This window comes from Brassica rapa, chromosome A07 (assembly GCF_000309985.2).
Source record: "Brassica rapa cultivar Chiifu-401-42 chromosome A07, CAAS_Brap_v3.01, whole genome shotgun sequence".
In the NCBI taxonomy this organism is placed as follows: domain Eukaryota; kingdom Viridiplantae; phylum Streptophyta; class Magnoliopsida; order Brassicales; family Brassicaceae; genus Brassica; species Brassica rapa.
Genome location: NC_024801.2, coordinates 2,258,523 through 2,278,542, shown reverse-complemented (window position 1 = coordinate 2,278,542; position 20,020 = coordinate 2,258,523). Strand labels below are relative to the sequence as shown.

The window sequence follows — 20,020 nt, the reverse complement described above, 5'->3', positions numbered from 1 at the left end:
TTCTGGGTCAAAGACCAACGTTCATAATGTATTATAGTTCACCGATTTATTCAAATAACGGATATAAAGTTTATATTTTGGAGCATGACAACATTTCAGCTAACAGAAAAGGGAAATGGACCTAACTGATCCATACAAGTCTTTTAGGGAGAATTTCACAAAAAGGGAATCACAGTCCATGATGTTACACAAGCCTCACATCTTTGCTTCTTATAGAAATAACGTACTTTGAATCCCCAAAAAGCATTTAAAGATCTTCTCGGATCCGCAGAAAAAAATCACTTGTATATAGACAAGCAATATATACATCACAGATAAGCAACTCTTCAGACACACATAACTGCAAATGTCAGTGCCTATGCCATATGAATGGTACATATATGATCAAATATACGTAAAAAATTAAAAAAAATATGTATATATATTTAGTACTATCAACTTGGTTCATTCTAAAAAAAAAAAAAAAAAACTTGGTTCAGTCTCCTTTTCTCTCTCTCTCTCTCTCTCTCCGGATTCAAAATGAAAATGGGCAGTTTGGTCAAGATGTGTGCAATTGATATTATGTTTGAAGAATTTAAAAGCCTATTGGATTTGAGATCTCAGTGATGTAGACTCCATGTTTTCTTCTTAAGGGTTCGGTTTAATGGTATGTATAAAGGAGGATTGCTCACGTAAGCTAATACAAAGCAACAGTTTAAATTATATGTCTCATCGTGATACATACTCCTTCTATTTCATATTATAGGTAGTTTAGCAAAAAAAAAAAATGTGTTACACAATATAAGTAGTTTTCATATGGTAATACACAATTTTTCATTTATTGGATATTGTGTGCACAATTAAATAATATTAGTTTTTTTTATAATTGGTTGAATTTATTGTTCAAAAGATACTTTTTTAAAAAGTAGCAATTATTTGAATATTTGTGTTTTTAACTAAAACTATATACATTTTAGAATAGAAGGAGTCGATAAATTAATAAACACTATAAATTAATAAATGTGCTCGGTCCCGAATTGGACCAGTTGAAAATATGATACAAATTGATAAAATAACTAGATAATAATGTTTAGATTTTTTTTGTAAACATATGGTCCCATTAAAATCATAAATTAATAATACATATATATATACATTTTATATAAATAAAAACTAAGCATTATATTGTTGGTTTTATATTCACAATGAAAATACCTTTATTTTTCTTAACATTTCAATATATTTTGATAATATTTAGTAAAATTATATCGAAAACCATATTTAAATTCTATGAAACATAAAAATATACACCAAATAATATAACAAACCAATATGAAAGTCGAATTTCTAAAATTTAATTAATGTATATCGTAAAATAAAATATTTTTTATTTTATAAATAAAATAGAAAAATAGAAAAAACTAAAAATAAAACCTTTTTAAATTAATGACTCTATAAATTAATAAAATATCATAATTTTTTTTATCCAAGATCTTTAATTAATTTAAAAGCTAAAAACATGTACATATATTAATCTTAAATTCTTATCAAAGTGAACATTTAGTTCCGGTATACCAAGAGCTGGTCCTTCATGCGCTAGTACGGAATTAAGATTCATTACTATGATATATAGTCCAAAATACTAATAAACTTAAGCTTGGTATATATTAGTTATCGAATAGATAACACGAATGAATTAACCTGTCTAAGCGATTAGAAGTTTAGAATAAAAAAAAAAAGAAACCGTGTGTGTTTCCATTTCGACGAACTTTAGTCATAGTCCAATGGTGTGTAATCATTGCAAATTACTAGTAGTATTACTTTTTGGTTAACTTGTGATTTGTGAATACAAGAGAAGGAACTTAGAGTCACAACAATGGGGGGTTTCTCCGCATTAGTTTCTAAAGGTGTATATATAAATATTAATATTTAATTGTAAGCATCTAAAAGTTATGAAAAATATAACCGAAAGTATATATTCCAATTGGGATTTCTTCATATTAGTTTCTAAAATTATAAATATAAATATTTAATTATGAATATTTAAAATTTACGAAAAATCCAACCAAAAATATCTAAACATAAATACTAACAATTAAATACTATATTTATATATATATAATTAAACATTAATATTTATATATATATACACATATATGTAACTTTAGAAACTAATGTGGAGAAACCCTCCTTTTCCATTGGGATTGCTTTTATAACTAAACAACCCAATGATAGAAAAAGAGACAATGAATATAAAATAAAATTTAAATATAATACTCTCTTCAAAAGATTGATGTTCTTGAATTTTTATTTGCATATAAAAGATCGATATTTTAGAATATAATTAATACACTAGTCTTCAAAACTAAGTATAAATTAAAATGTAAATTATGAATTGATAAAATCAAAAGTAAGAATTAAAAATGTTTTTGAATATGTCTTTTTCACAAACGGCGATTTTTAATGTCTAAAAAATACTTGAAACATCAATTATATAAATACAGAGAAAGTAATAGTTAGCGCAGTTTACGATGACGAAGGGTTCAAACAATAAAAATATACTTTATTGTTTATTGTTTAAAAATAATAATATATTAATTTAAAATTTCCGTTCTTTATTATTCTAATAATGTTAATATATGATTTCACATTTTTCATAAAAATACTGAATTAAATTTAAAATTATTTTCTGTACTCTCAAATCTTAGTAGACTACAAAAGAAGTTTAGTCTACCCTAAAATTAAATATACTTCAATATATGTCTACTATATCTTAAGAGCATTTTCAACCATACCCTTTATTTTGAAAGAGAACCCCTCTTAAAATAACGAGATCAATAGATGGTTCTCCAATTGTGACTCCCAAATCTTTATATTTTACAGTTTAGTCTTCAATTTCATTAATCTCTATAACATTATTTGATAAGTAAGTTTTCTAGAGTTGATTACATTCAGAGATATTTTTTGACTTTCTCTATGTGACACACTTTGTTGTGGGCTAGCTATAGACTTTGGAAAAAATTTCCCCTTAATAGAAATGATAATTGTGGGCAGGTGATGTGTGGATGGATGATTTATGGACGGAGTATACGTGGACGTATGATGTGTGGATGAACATTTGTAGACGACTATATGTAAACAAGTAGGGGCAAACATTGACCCAAGAAAGCTAGTAGGTGTGAAAATGAACACACGTATAAGTAGTACTCAAAGTCTACAAGTATGTAAAACCATTTTTCAGTTTCATGTTTAAATACTCTAGTTATAAGAGCTTCTTCTTCTTTTTCAGTGTCCACTTATGCTTAGAAAATCGCACTTTTCACAACTTCTTTTTGACATGTATATAAAATATGTGGATGAATAGCAAAATGAAAAATAAAAAATGTGGGTTAAATGAAAACGGAGATACAAAAACGTGGATGGTATACATATGAATACAAGTTCATGTGGACACTATTTTTCTATAACGTGAACAAAATTTTGTGGATGATGTTTCATCTGTTAATCATTAATGTTCTTCAATTTAAAATATAATAATTTTATGTATAAACGATGTGAAATCACGATGTCTTGATAAGTTTGAACAGACAACGACGAAGCTTGAAATCTCAAGTTCAACACAATGAAGAAGAAGAAGAAGAACCACAACGGATTGGAGTGGTGGTGACGGCAGCGGTGCCGGTGACGATGAGAATAACGGTGAAAATGTGATTTTGTGGATTTTTTCTTATGAGAGACTATGCCTAAGAAAAAAAAGGTATCAATCAAGATGTCCATGTCTACAAATACTCTGTAATTTTATTATCCACGCTTTGGTATCCACGTCCACATTTAATTTTGTTTATATGTTGATATATATAATATATATATATATATATATTAATATGGATCTTAAAAGATAGAGAATTTTATATATAACTTATTATGATAATTACTTTTATTTAATATATTTTGGAATTTGTCAATTTGAGATAAAAGTAATTGAAAACATTGGTGGAATAAGAAAAACAATAAAATGAAATAAGAAGAGTAGAGATTCTTGTGATGAGAAAAATACGTATGACAATCTATTCTTTTTTATTTGGTCACAAGGGGCTGGACTATAATTTCACAAGGTTTTTAGGTTAATTTTGCATTTGATTCAAATTTAGGTATATGTTTGGGGTTAAAATCAAATTGTGGGTTAGTTTTGGCAAATTCCTCTCAGTTCAAAGTTGTTTTTGTTATTTGCAGCAGTGTGTCCTGGCTAAAATGGTGTCTAGATCCGCCACGGTCTACATGTATAAAAACTATCTAGATTTTGGGGGCTTTCCCCTACATAATGCGTCCGGATTTTTTTGAATTTCCATGTGTATATCGTACTGAAATAGGCTTAAATTCCATATTAATATAATTTCAATGTGTTACATTATAAAAGAAAGGAGAAAAACACACTCGAGTAAAGTTAAACCTAGACGATAGTAATTACAATTTATTAAACTACGTACGTACGGAAGATACTGCTATTACTGCATAATACGAGCCAACCATGCGAATATGCGATTGAAGCTAAAGAGCGTAGGAGTTCAGACGTAGCTCAAGAAAGTATTAATCCTGTGTGACGCCGGCGGCGTGGGAGTTCAGGCATAGCTTTAGAGAAGCACAAGGGCCTCTACCATAACGATCACGACCGTCCGATTGTCCGTGCTTCCAGATGACACCACCACCGCCGTTGATGTGATCCTCACCGTGCATAGGAAAAAGAGGAAGGGTACGTCTATGTTCCAGATAAGCATCGCCACCATAGTCTCCTTCTTCTTCATGAACTTCTAGTTCATACATAGGCTTTGGTCTATCGAAGAAGTTGTAAGCTGGAGCCGAGTAATGATGATTATGATCCATGTTTGTCCACTCTCCACCTACGTTGTTGTAGCTCATTGAACAATCTTGTTCCTTCACCCAAAATCCCGTTTCATAAATGTAAATAGAATTTATATGCATGCAGAATTTTTATTGTCTAAAATAAATGACTTGTAGTTTCAAACGTACAATAGATCCATAGAGATGGCTATTCATGTAGCCATTAGAAGACGCATTAAGAGCACCACATTCAGTGCCTGTACCTGCATAATTTAAATTCCCTTCAAACAGATATATACGGTTTTGTGACCATATAGATGATGTATATGTTTTCAAACCATCAAATAATATTTAGAGACGAAAAAACCAAAATCCCTAATATTGTTATATACCGCAACATGTGACGCTAGTTTCCGTTACACAACAAAGAAACCGTTCTTTTAGATGCAAATTTGGTTTGTCCCATTTAAAGATCCATATAGCTTCACATCACTTCATTACATATAACTATCAAAATCATTTTTTTTTTTTATATCAATAGTATATATATACATGAAAGTCTTGTTTTCTTTTTCTTGTTTTTTGCAACTTGTATTAGTTATGGTGCAAATTAATCCTAGTAACATAAAATTAACTTTAAAAAAAATCATCTGAATAAATTCATTGAAAATAATATTTAAAAAATATTTTGAATGTTTGATACGCTATAAATATATATATGTAGATGTAAAACTTCTTAGATTTTTTTTGCTTTTTCATGTTATAGGTAGTGGTGTAAATGGTTCCTATAGTAATGCAAAACAAAACATTTTAACTATGACATATAATAAAAGAAATTAGTTAGTCACCGTTATTGAAGCTAGGATATGATCTGTTTTCCTGAAGCAGATGATTTTCTTGGTCAAGCTTAACGTTTACTGAAGCAGGTCTGTGCATGGTAACACCTTGCTGAGGATGGTGAAGAAGAGGATGATGGTTATAATAATGATCACTAGCCATCATAACCGAGTTAGGAGATGAAGACGTCGGAGTGGTCATGACTGTGCCGTTGAATCTCTTCTTCTGTCGCTCACGAGCCTTATGGTTCTGGAACCAGTAAAAGACGTTTTTACCCTCGATTTTCCCATACAGTCTCAGCCTTGCAGAGATCTTCTGAATCTGGTCGGCCGTTGGTGATCGGACTCCGTTGTTGTAGTAAAGATCTTTTAGGATTCTGATTTGCTCCGTTGTTGGTGTCCATCTTGTGCTCGTTTGACGACACGTATAACTACCAGAGCCGGACTTGTTGTTGTTGCCGTTTTCTTGGTCGGCTTGATGATGATGTTGCGGTGGCTCCATCTTCAAGATGAAGATGAAGATGAAGACAATGATCTTGAGAGAGAAAGAAAATTTACTTTACCAAGAAAAAAAAGTTTAAGAAAAAGAGATTCTAGGTTTTGTGTGTGGGAGATATATAGAGAGAGTGTAAGGTGCGACTTATATATACACATATGGGGACCCAATAAAAGTTTACGATCTTGAAAAATCAATTATTCAATTTTAGTCTTTAATGCGTGTAGATTTGATCTCACACAAACAAATTAAAATCTATTTTATATTTTCATATACAAGGAAATGAATTATAGAATGTTTACTACGTGTTACTATATGGTAATAAAAAGGTCGTGACATATTTAATAAAATTATTCACTATACATGTATGACCTAGAAAATTTGTATATGACAAAATTTGGGATATACAAGTGTAATATCCCGAGTTGTGATATGTGAAAAGGCTTAAGAGAATTGATTTGGCTACCTATGTCACCAAAGTTGACTTACCTTTTCCGGAACACATCCTGAAAGAACTCCAGAGTTAATCGTGCTTGAACTGGAGTAGTGGAAGGATGGGTGACCTATCGGGAAGTGATTTGCGATAGCATGCGAGTGAGGCCAAAGCATGGGAAAAGGTCGGGTGGTGATTGCAGGGTCAGTAAACAATGATTTCGAGCATTTGGAAAATTAACGGACCGACCGTCAGACGGGATGGGACCCACGGGCCGAGAGAGCGGGCGTGGGTGGCCCATTAGCCGTGGGCGGGTCGGGGCGTTACAAGTGGTATCAGAGCTAGCTAGCTATCTCAGTTCCGATCTGAGAGGCGTCTTGAGACCTGTCGGGGGCGCAACGAGGACGTTGCGTTCTTTGAGAGGGGGTGAATTGTAACATCCCGAGTTGTGATATGTGAAAAGGCTTAAGAGAATTGATTTGGCTACCTATATCACCAAAGTTGACTTACCTTTTCCGGAACACATCCTGAAAGAACTCCAGAGTTAAGCGTGCTTGAGCTGGAGTAGTGGAAGGATGGGTGACCTATCGGGAAGTGATTCGTGATAGCATGCGAGTGAGGCCAAAGCATGGGAAAATGTCGGGTGGTGATTGCAGGGTCAGTAAACAATGATTTCGAGCCTTTGAAAAATTAACGGACCGACCGTTAGACGGGATGGGGCCCACGGGCCGAGAGAGCGGGCGTGGGTGGCCCATTAGCCGTGGGCGGGTCGGGGCGTTACAACAAGATGACACTAAAATTTCTTTTGGATTAATATTCGAGCAAAACGGAAGGAAATCCTTATGCAGAAATTCGGTTTTCTTTGTTTAAAACAAAAATAATTAAATGGAGAAACAAGATTCTTATTTTTATTTACGGAAAATTATTTAGATCATCACTAGTCAGTATAAGTTATATGAACAAAATTTAGGTTCATCCCCTAAAGTGAACCTTTAAATTTACCTTTCTTTCAAGAACCAATCAAAGTCTCAAGTAGATAATTAATTAAAAAAATTAAATTTATTTAAAAATAACAAAAAAAAAAGAATAACGCCAATTTTAACGATAAAGTTAACTAAACCGTAAACCCTAAATCTTAAATTCTAAATGCTAAACTTTAAATCCTAAACCAAAACCTTAAACTTTGTACCCTAAACCCAAATCCTAGACTCTAAACCCAAATTGTATATCTTAAACCCAAATTGTATACCCTAAACCATAAACCCTAAACCCAAACTATATACTCTAAACCTAAATCCTAGACCCTAAATCTAAACCTTATAGTGTCTAGGTTTAGAGTTTGGGTTTATGGTTTATGGTTTGGGTTTTAAGTCTAAGAATTTATGGTATACGGTTTGGGTTTAGGGTTTAGGATTTGGTTTAAGGTATAGGGTTTTGATTTAAGGTTTACTGTTTGGATTTATGGTCTAAGATATGGGTTTAGAGTATACGATTTGGATTTAGGGTCTAGAGTTTGGGTTTAGGGTATAGGGTTTGGGTTTAAGATTTACAGTTAAGGATTGAGAGTTTAAGATTTCGGGTTTACGGTTTAGTTGGCGGCGTCAACATTGTTACAATTAGCTTTAGGGGGTGAACCTAAGTTTTGTTCAAGTTATATTATCTAAACATTCTTAACCTAATGTGTGTTTATATTTCTATACCTATTTCTTGTTATGAATTACTTTTTATATAACAAACTGGAACTACTCTTGGTGAATTTTATTGAAAAGTATTTAGATCATCATTAGTTAGTATAAGAAATATTATCTAAGCATTCTAAACTTAATGTGTGTTTACAGTTCTATAGCTATTTATGTTTTTTTTCTTATGAATTACTTTTTATATAAGAAACTCGAACTACTCTTGGTGATTTTTATTGATTTTGTGAAATAATATCTTTTTTTTCTAAAATATTGTGGGGGATAGAATCAGAGGATATCTGTTGGAGAAGGATTGAAAGGGACAGAGAGGTTAGAAATAAACATGAAAAAGGAAAGGGACAAATGAGGGAATAAGAAAGGTGAGGGCATCATCGATATTTACTTGGAGGAAAAACAAACTCCATTTTTTTCCTTCAAATTCTCTATTTCTCTGCTTCTTCTAATTTTTACTTCCCTAGCTTTTAACTGGTGGATGCCCGCGATTTCGTGAATTGAATGTTTTGTAACAATATATTTATTATAATATTTCTAAAAATAATTGTGTTTTAAAAAGAATAAATATGACTATTTTAAATACTTTTTGATATTTTGTATTGATAATTGTACTAAAATTAGTTATATAATATTCTTGATTCAGTTTTAATAAAATTACTTAAGTTTTGAAGGTATATAATACTGAAACTTTTGAAATATTTATATAGTTTAGAAATACTTGATTCCTAAAAATTATTTTATGAAGCATTATATATATTATATAAATCACATATTTAATTAACATAAATTAGTTTGTGCAATATATTTAGGTCGTTTGGATAAAGATAAAACTGGTTCTAAAACTGATTTTCTTACTCATAAAATAAAAAAAATTAAAATTACTAACAAATCAAATTATAATATTATTTCTTAAACTTTCTATATGATCGACACCTAATAAAAAGAATAACTAAGTGATTTCTCATTTAATATAAAATGAAATTTAAAAATAGATTTTATAAATTAATTTATAAGCTTGTATAAATGACTTAAAACCTCTTATCATAATTTAAAACATATGATAAGCTAAGATGACTAATTTTATAAATGTATTTATAATTTTTTATAAATGATTTATAAAGCTTGTAATTTTTTTATTAGATATTAATAGTTATTATAATACATTGTATACAAATATAAGGCTTTAAATAAGAATATAAAATCATTATATCAATTTAAATAAAAACAATTGTTTCTTATTTTATGTAGTTTACAAATATATAAAAAGTTGATCAAACATTATTATTCTTTCTATAGTTTCAACAAATAGTTACCATAAATAATTATTTGTAATATTATGTAGATTTTTGCCAAGTGATATTAACTATTTATAGACTTATTATTTTCTTTTAAATCTAATTAAAATAAAAATAAATAAAAATTAAAACTTATCGACCAATCAATTTATAATAATTTTTTAAGATTTCATAAATGATCGACACATAAATAAAAATCTCTTAAGTGGCTTCTCAATTAATATATAATAGGATGAGATTTTAAAAAAAGATTTTATAAATTATTTATAAGCTCTTATGATCGAAACATAAGAAAAAGTCTCTTAAGTCACTTCTCAATTAATATATAGTAGAATAGTATGATGAGATTTTAAATTAAATTTTATAAATTAATTTATAATCATAGATGATATACAAACTCTTATAATAATTTAAAATGTACAAATAAGCAAAGATAAATAATTTGATAAATGTTTTTATAAATGATTTATTAAAGCATATAATATGAAATTTAGAAGATGTTAATAGTTATTATGATCATTTATACAAAATATAATGCTTTTAAATAAGAATATAAAATTATTATATTGATTTATATAAATGGTTTGTTGTTTATTATTTTATGTATTGTATAAATATAAAAAACGATCAATTTATTCTGCTTTCTATAATTTAAATAATTAGTTACCATAAATCACTATTTGTAATATTATGTAAATTATTTGGCAATGAATATTAATGGGTTAGAGACTTGCCTTTCTTTTTAGATCTAAATAAAATAAATAAAAATTAAAAATCATCGACCAATCAAATTATAACAATTTTGTAAGAGTTTAACTATGATCGACACGTAAGAAAAAAGTCACTAAATTAACTTCTCAATTAACATATAGTAGGATATGATGTATCTTTCTACGTACCATTAAAAAGAGACAAATAAATCGATTTGGAATGAATTTCTTTTATAGAATGAATAATATTAAAGACCATGATTTGACGATAATTCGTTAAGGCAGTTCTTTTTCCACTTTTCATATGATTATTCATATGATTATATTATTTGACCATATACCATAGCCATAATACACTTATATGTAAAATAAACTTAAGATAACAATAGACAATAGTTACCTATAACATAGTTGTGCATATGTGATTTTGATCTTCGTCTTTTTTATCCTGGGGGTATCCAGAATAGGCTCAAACTAATTTCCAAAAGGGTGGTGCGGCTCACGGATGGACTTTCAGTCCGGATATTCAAATAAGATGTAAGATACACGCATATCCGCATGACCATAAGGTGAAATGTAGTGGGGGTGCCTGAACCCGGGTTGCTAAGCAACCCAAAGTGATCTTTTTAATAGCTCATAACATGCAAAGAATATCATGAACAATCAAATTTTACAAACGATTATTTGAATTTTTTTCAGATTGTATATTGAAGTCTTGTAATATTTTTGGGATTTTCCCTAACAAACCAATCGATCATACATAAGCCGGGGTTTCTCCAAATTTCGTCTCTTTTTCTTTGTTTATGTAATTACATTTATTATTTGAACTAATATATCAGATTTGCTAATTAAATACAATAAAAACTATCAGATTTGCTAAAACCTAAAACTGGCATATATTAGCAAATAAAAAATTTGTAACTTATTTATATGAAAACATATTTACCTCATGTTGTCTTTATCAATATAGGGAAACCAATCAAAAAGCAAAACCAAAAGCGATTTTCTTCGGCCCTCCAACTAGATCTGGCATCCTATCTCTGATATCGGAGACGTCTTTTCTTTTTATCCCCTTATTTTTTCTTTACCTCTCCTCTCCTTTCGCCGTCCATATGTTTGACTTTTTGATGGAGGCTTTGCCCATAGAACCCTTGATCTGCTTTGGAGAGTAATGGATCCAGCGGTTGAGGTCTTTTTCTGGATCTTCGACGAGGTGGCAGGGGTTGTGAGGAGTAAGGAGTCGGATTTTTAGGGTGGGGCTTTTATGGATCTCGCTTTTTCTTTGTAGATTTGGTTGATGTTATACGCAATGGTGGCGCATGGTATTCAGCACCGGCTCGCTCCTCCGGTCTTTTTCTTGTTGTATTATTTCAAAGGTTTTTTTCAATGTGGAGTGGAGCGCTTGGGTCTCCAATAGTCGAGGCTCCAAATTTTGTCTCTATTAAGGGTCTAGCTAGTCCACAGGAGAGGTGGTGGTTGTGGCTGCCAGAGCATGCACTGGGGTTCTGGTGGTAGTGTACCTGCCGCATCTTGGTAGGTCACTGTGTGTAGCTTAAGGTGTGTGGTCTTGTTCTGTCATCTATGAAAAATCAGCTTCATCTCTGGTGGTTGCTCTCCATTTTATTGTGCTTCCCACAATTTTGGTTTTTAAGCAGCTCTTTCCTTTTCATGTGAGGTATGGAGTCCTAATATCCACTTCATATGGTTACCCTTTGTTTCTGCAGCGTCGAGAAGCCCCACGCGCAAAGAGGACATAATAAGGTTCTCTGGTCCAGCCCAAGATGTCGTTTAGTTGCTCCGATTGAGTCAGCTAGTTTGATTTGCGACTTGGAGACCTGGTGGGGATTGGTCATTCCAATGTCGAGATAATTTTTTTGTTGTCTTGGTAGAATGTTCTCCTCTCCTTTTGCAGGTTATGAATTTATTGATCCAGTTTTTTCTACCATCGCATCTCGTTTTTCTTTGGAGGATGTTTGTTTTGTCGGTGTCATCAGCTTTTGACGATATTTCTATCCTCTGCTGATAGTCTGGTGTTTGTAGTGCTTCCTTGATCGGATCAATTACAAGGATGGTGAATTCATCAAGATTCAGCTACTCCGGCAGGAAAGGAACTAAGACGGTGATGGTCTCTTAGGCTCGGGAAGGTAAAACCGTGATAATTTCACCTTTTCGGGCTATCTTTACTACAATTGAGAACGGTGGGCAATTCTGTGATATCTAAAACCGGCTAGTGAATTGCGCCGGTTAAGTTTGTGTAAAGGGATCTAGTTGGAGATGATTTAAAGCGGTTATTTTGTTGTATTCAAAATTATAAGCGATACCGGATTTTTGATTTGCCGGTTATTAATTAATAGAATTGTTTTTAAAAGAAAAACATATTTACATCATGCGTCATGAGTCATGAATAATCATGCACTATAGTGTTTTCAACAAGATATTTGTATAAGTTACAAAAATATTTGATCGATCAGTTAAACGTATTTTATATGGTTTTTGAGCTTTCTTACTTATAATCGGACATTACACCAAACTATACGATACTAAGTTATTAATTTTGAATATTATGTTGACAAAAAATGTCTTGTTATATATATCTTGACAAGCAACCAATGTTTTTAAACCCGATCCGGACACTGAATCGGACAGCTTACCGGGTTACTGGGTCACTGGATCGACCGCGGGTGAACCGTGGATTAATAAATTAATTAATTTTATTATATAATAATATATCAGCTATGCAAATAAAAATATAGAAACTAAAGTTTAATATTTTCTATTTTTTAAACATAAAATAATAGTTTGGATATGTATATATTTTATGTTTAAAAACATTTAGAAAATACTTAACTTTGGTTTTTATATTTTTATTTTCATTTGACATACAAAATATCAAAAAAATAGTTTAGACTATTTAAAATTTTCTCTAACAAAATAAGAGTTATAGCATCTAAAATAAATCAAAACATATAATTTATAAATATTTAAATGTCTAATGTAAATAATAAATTAAACTACAAATACAAAATAAACTAAAAGTAAAAGATTATTATAATAAATTATCGATAACGGAAAGAAACTAACACCAAATAACATCAGCTAATTTTGGTTCTCTCTACCATCGTTCACTTTATTTTCTTCAGGTGACATAGTGAAATCTTCATCAAAATCAAAAAATCACAAATATAAAACTGAAAAAAAAAACATAACTTTTTTTTTGTCAGTACCTAACTTCTTAATTGAAAATTTAGAATATCAAACAAAATTAAAAACTAAAAAAAGAAGTAAAAGTTATTTATTGGTTCGACCGATGGTTCAACCGGTACCGGATTCTGGGTTTTACCGGGTTTTTTGCGGGTTTCTAAATATTGGGTTTTTCATAAAACCCAAACCGGATTTTTTTCTGGGTCATCGGATTTACCGGTTCAACCGCGGGTCCGGGTCGGGTTTCAAAACACTGCAAGCAACTACACAAATGAGGTATACTCTCTCTATAGGCCCTTTGATTTCTAATCTCCTATGAGTGCGTACGGTAATGACCATGCATTGGAAACAGAGGATCTTAAATTACGCATCACGACCTTTGTCATTGTCGTTGAGTTCTGTTGAAGAGGCAGGAGGGCTAAAGACTGGGATATCTTTTGTAACTAATGTCTACGTGCCCCCTAAGAACCACTTGCAAGAGATTTCATTTCCATTAGGGCATGATTAGTTTTTGTTTGTACTTCAGCCCTAATTTCATGAAAACGATAATAATATTTTTGTTACAAAAATAATTATTTGATTCCCGGAAATTAATAGGAAGAAATATAGGGTTTGGAACATGCATGGTCCCCTCTACGATCCGAGCTTTATATTCAGTCTGTCATATGTAATTCGCTATTTACACCTTACACTGTATATATAGTGCATCTATTGAATTTTTTATTTGTTCGACGTACCATAGTTTGACATTTTTTTACTGTTACCTGATTTCAATATTTTATTACTTGTTTAGAACGCATTTTAAATGTACAGCATGAGATAAGAAAATAATAATATAATAATAATAGATGTAAACTATTACCAGTCATATATGATTTTATATAACTATTTTATATATGTAAAATAATGAAATGACATACTATATGAACTTCAACTTTTATGAACATATTTCCGTGAAAATAGATGATATTTCCATTCATATACTAATTAAGTGGACTTTGTTACCTTATATTTTGTGAATAGTTCAAACAAAATGTTTATCAGTTAATCATCACTAATTATTAGTTTAAATATTTGTAAAATACTACTTAATTTATTTTCTTCATTTTCGTTTGCTTTAGTTTAATTTGTGGAAACATGAATTAGTTTAATATATATGTAATGCTTTATGTGTACAATAAACGTGAGTGAGAGAGAAATGCATAAAGGAATTTCACTGTCGAAGAAAGAGCACGCTCTTCCATAGCGTAAATGCAATGTATGCAGTAAATGAAGTGAATTCGTGAGAATTAGTTCATCATCATCAACACCCGCCTCTTCATCATCATCTATCTTTATTCAAAGTTTCAAACCCACACACCGTACGACATATGGATGAATCAATGATGATATGCTTTTACATGAAAATATATGATTTAAAAGCTTTACATATATGGTTTAAAAGATGGAATATTACATCATAAAAAAAAATTAATATCGGATTCACCCTCAACTGCACCATTTACATTGGTGGTTGAACCTATTTAATTATAGCTCTCACTGTCTCTCTTACCGCTTTACTGACTATATGGATGAGAAAATTGCAAATAATATTTGACGCACATGACGCTGATACATTCCGTACATCGTGATGTATTATGTAATTTGCAAAATATAGTAGAATTGTGAGGTTCCTTATCAAGTTTACACAAGTGGTTAACAGAAAACCCCTTTTCTTACAAAAATATATATCCAACACTAACAATGTATCTCTTTAAAAAAAACACTAACAATGTAACACTACTAATGGGTATGAATCTAATCCGCACAAAACTAAATGGTTTAACACTGGCCAAGAGAAAACTTAATATAAAAAATAACTTTTCAAAAGAATACCAAAATTGGAAAATCAATAGCGATTGACAGTCAGATTTTGTTCTACAAATTGTAGAAAAGGGTTATAACTTATAATAACTAGGATTTATAATCTACCGCAAGCACATTTTTTCTAAGAAGGAATAAGATAGGAGTATATTTTTTACAAAAAATAATAATAAAAAGATAGGAGTATATTGAAGGAAAAGGCAAAGTGTAATTAGTTTCCTAGAAAGTTAGATAAAAGTGATCATTGTTTTAACTGAGGTAAAGATGAAAAATGTGAGGAGAGAGATTTATTTTCATTTTATTAATGATTAGTTTTATTATGGGTTTTCTATAATCAAGAAGAAACAATAAAATAGCCATATGTTCGCGCTTCTTCGTTATGCAGACCCGTTTTCTCTAGTAAACCTTACATGTATAGATATATATAAATATTAATATTTAATCATAAATATTTTAATTTTACGGGAAACTCAATCCAAAATATCCGAAAGAATATATTTGGATTGAGTTTCCCATAATAAAAATACATAATTAAATATTAAAATTTATATATACATATACATGTATTTTGAGAACTTTAGTACTAGACCTTTAGTATATACATACATATACACTCCATTGAGAGTGTTATTATTTCTTGTATTCCTGCACTCTCTCTTGTTAGAGATGAGTTGCACATAACTGAATGATAAATGGTTACGTTACACACTTACAAAAATTGGAGGTCACTATTTGGAATGGTACATGGTCAAGATCAATTCAACAGAAAACAGATCAATACTTTGTGATGGGATAATATTAAAAGGAATTTGTATATTGCATGCACATACACACAACCCTTTTATCCAAATCAACAACAACACATCAAAGCTGCTTCTTTTACTTTCCTTTTCTTACGGGTAATCATTATCTCATTCTCTCTCCCCTATCAAACCCAATATAACAATAATAATAAGTTTTCATTCTAATTTTTTTTGTTATTAATTATATAACACGAGTTCACGTTGTTTTCTAAAAAAACAAGGAAATTGTTTACATAAGGGTACGTAATAAGTTCAAAAGCAGGCTGATTTTTTCCATGTCATAAGATATGTTATGATACTGATTCTGCGAGTTCTAATAATAAGAGTATTCAGTACTTTTACATATACATATCATCGATTTATAAGAAAATCTGATATAAATTGAGAAATTTTTTCTTAGAAAGTAGGAAACTGTTATGATGATGATGATGTTTTAAAAGAAGGAATATGAATTTGAGATTAGAGAAGATCATTCCATATCTCATATATAACACATCGGCCGCTTTTCAATGATATAAGCTGTCATACTCGATAGAGTCCAAAGCTTTTTTCTTCTTTCTTTCTATTGATTTTAAGAAGAAGAATTAGATCCCTAAACCCACGTGTTATTTCATTATATCGCTCTCTGTTTTCTCATTCCAATTGTTCAACTTGTAGTTTTTTTTTCTTTTTTTGGTAATAGTGTGCAACTTGTACAATTTTAAATAATTAAATATAGTGTGCAACTAGTAACAAAAAAAAAAAATATATATATAGTGTGCAACTTCTCAGAAGTTGTAGGTCATTGGTTGCATGAATTTTCAAAATAATTAAATGTTTGAAGTTTTGAACATGCGGTTTTGTCATCAGCATATATATTTGATCTTTTGTGCTTATCTTCTAATCTATTAACAACTAACTTCACCTTTTTAATTACAAGTTTATGCCATTGAGATAATAACTATTTATTCCACACAATCATATATTATTATCATACAATAATTATTTGATTATTTATTAAGAAAGAAAAAGAATCACGTACGTGTACTATTCTTCTTTTCATTCCTAAAATCACACTCTTCGTAGTCATAATACAACTATATTACCATATATAAACAAATTCCTAAAATCTAGATTACTTTCTATATATTCTACAACTGACAAAAGGAAGGATTTGCTATAATATTATGCGTGATTTACTACATAACATTCATTCTTTATAAATTTGTTGAATATTGCTATCGATTTGATTCATAAAAAAGTAAGTGCTAATCCTTTTTGAAACTGTCACAAATCACTTTGTTGATTCAGAAGGTGTAATTTTTATACATAGACGTATGTGTTCTATTTTTCAGGCCAGTTTCGTTACGAGGATGAAGACTTTGATACTGTATTCCAATCTATTTTTGGTGTACCCCACGATTTTGATTATCAATCTATGAAGAGGAGGATCGATGTTGGTGGTTATTAGAGTGTTGGTTAATATTGGTTAAATGTTGTACACGGTTTACTTTGATTCCGGTTCAGTAGCTGTTATATAAAGCTCTGTAACGACTCTGTAACGACTTAACGAGAATAACAAACTCTTTTCATCTCTCATGTTTTCTCTCCTAATATGGTATCAGAGCGTTGAATCTACGTTCAACATCACGATCCGTGTTTCCACTCGAGTACTGGAGTGATTGTGTTCTTACAGCAGTGTTTTTGATCAATCGACTACCCTCTCCTCTACTAAAGAACAAGTCTCCTTTCCAGATGCTGACTAATAGCAAACCTGCTTATAAGGATCTTCGTGTGTTTGGATGTCTTGTGTACTGCTCCACATCTACTAAACACAGACACAAGTTTCAACCTCGAGCAAGACCTTGTGTTCTTCTTGGATATCCAGCAGGGTATAAAGGCTACAAGCTTCTGGACTTGGAGAGTAACACGATTCATATATCACGGAATGTCGTTTTTCATGAAGATATATTTCCTTTTCAGGATTCTTCAATGGCATCTCCTGATTTTATGTCTCTGTTTGGTTCTGCTGCAACGAGTAATGAAGAAATCCCTGTAGATGTGACTTCCTCACCTACAGTTGTGGAGACTTCTTCAACTACTCCATCTGCTGCAGAGGCTGTTAAGCCAACAAGAGTGTCTAAACAACCAGCTTATCTGCATGATTATTACTGCAATATGACCGAGACAGATATCCCCTATCCTTTGGCTTCTTACCTCTCTCTCAAGAAGCTTTCAAAAGGATACAAATCCTATATCTGTGCGATAGCATTACATCCAGAACCTACTTCATTCACTCAAGCCAAGAAATTTGATGAATGGCTCAAAGCAATGAATGAGGAACTCATTGCCTTGGAGAATACTCAGACATGGGAGATTTGTTCTCTTCCTCCGGGTAAACATGCTATTGGATGCAAGTGGGTTTATAAAGTCAAGCTTAACGCTGATGGAACTCTGGAACGTTACAAAGCGAGATTAGTGGCTAAAGGTTACACACAACAAGAGGGTATCGATTTTGTGGATACATTCTCACCTGTTGCGAAGATGACAACCGTCAAAACTCTGTTATCTGTCGCAGCAGCTAAGAATTGGAGCTTAACACAACTAGACATATCTAATGCCTTCTTGAATGGTGAATTGCATGAAGAGATTTACATGCATCTTCCGCCGGGATATACTGCGAAAGAGGGAACCATTCTGCCTGAAAATGCTGTCTGCAAGCTTAAGAAGTCACTATATGGCTTGAAGCAGGCATCAAGACAATGGTTTTTGAAGTTCAGTACCACTTTGTTGGCTCTTGGGTTTCAACAATCTCACAGTGATCATACCTTGTTCATTCGCCGTGACGATGCTAAATATCTTGCTGTTTTAGTTTACGTTGACGACATCATCATCGCCTCAAACAATGATGACGATGTTGTTCAACTCAAAACAGACATGAAGTCTTTCTTCAAGCTCAGAGATCTCGGCCCCTTACGGTATTTTTTGGGATTGGAGATTGCTCGTTCCTCTTCTGGTATCTTTGTTTCTCAAAGAAAGTATACTTTGGAGCTTCTTGAAGATTCAGGACTCTTGGCTTGCAAGCCTTGTTCAATTCCTATGGATCCTTGTGTTAAACTGCGTGTGGATAGTCCTGATGATCTTCTTGAGGAACCTTTAATCTTCAGAAGACTCGTTGGCAAGATGATGTATCTCACAATCACTAGACCTGACATTACATTTGCTGTGAACAAGCTTTGTCAGTTTGCCTCTGCTCCACGTAAATCACATTATCAGGCTGCTTTGCGAGTTCTACATTATCTCAAAGGAACAGTTGGCATGGGAGTTTTCTACTCTTCTACCTGTGATTTCGTTCTAAAAGCGTTCACGGATGCCGATTGGGGTTCTTGTTTGGATTCACGACGTTCAACTTCAGGTTACTGTATGTTTCTTGGTAACTCTTTGATATCATGGAAGTCCAAGAAACAAGACACAGTCTCTCATTCTTCAGCAGAGTCTGAGTACAGAGCTATGGGGTTTGCAGTTCGTGAGATTCAATGGTTAGTCAATCTTTTGACAGACTTTCAAGTGTTTCAGAGTCAACCGGTTGCGTTCTTTTGTGATTCCACTGCAGCAATTCACATTGCAAACAATGCAGTGTTTCATGAAAGAACTAAACATCTAGAGTTTGATTGTCACAAAGTTCGGGAGCTGATACTGAAGGGTTTAATCAAGACACTTCATGTAAGGACAGACAATCAACTAGCTGATGTTTTCACTAAACCTCTCCAACCTGGTCATTTCCACTCTATCATTGGCAAGATGGCTTTGAATTCAGTCTTCTCGCCATCTTGAGGGGGGCTATTAGAGTGTTGGTTAATATTGGTTAAATGTTGTACACGGTTTACTTTGA

The 20,020-nt window shown here is 31.6% G+C and overlaps 1 protein-coding gene across 1 annotated transcript; it reads right to left on the bottom strand.

The window, feature by feature from the left end:
- Nucleotides 1-3,780: 3,780 nt before the first annotated feature.
- LOC103828454 (protein WUSCHEL) lies at nt 3,781-6,699 on the bottom strand. Its single transcript, XM_033275511.1, has 3 exons — nt 5,667-6,699; nt 5,008-5,081; nt 3,781-4,911 (listed from the first exon to the last, which is right to left on the bottom strand). Exons 1-3 carry the CDS (start codon nt 6,154-6,156, stop codon nt 4,567-4,569), a joined length of 909 nt encoding a protein of 302 aa, XP_033131402.1. The 5' UTR covers nt 6,157-6,699; the 3' UTR covers nt 3,781-4,566.
- Between the last annotated feature and the right edge of the window lie 13,321 nt (nt 6,700-20,020).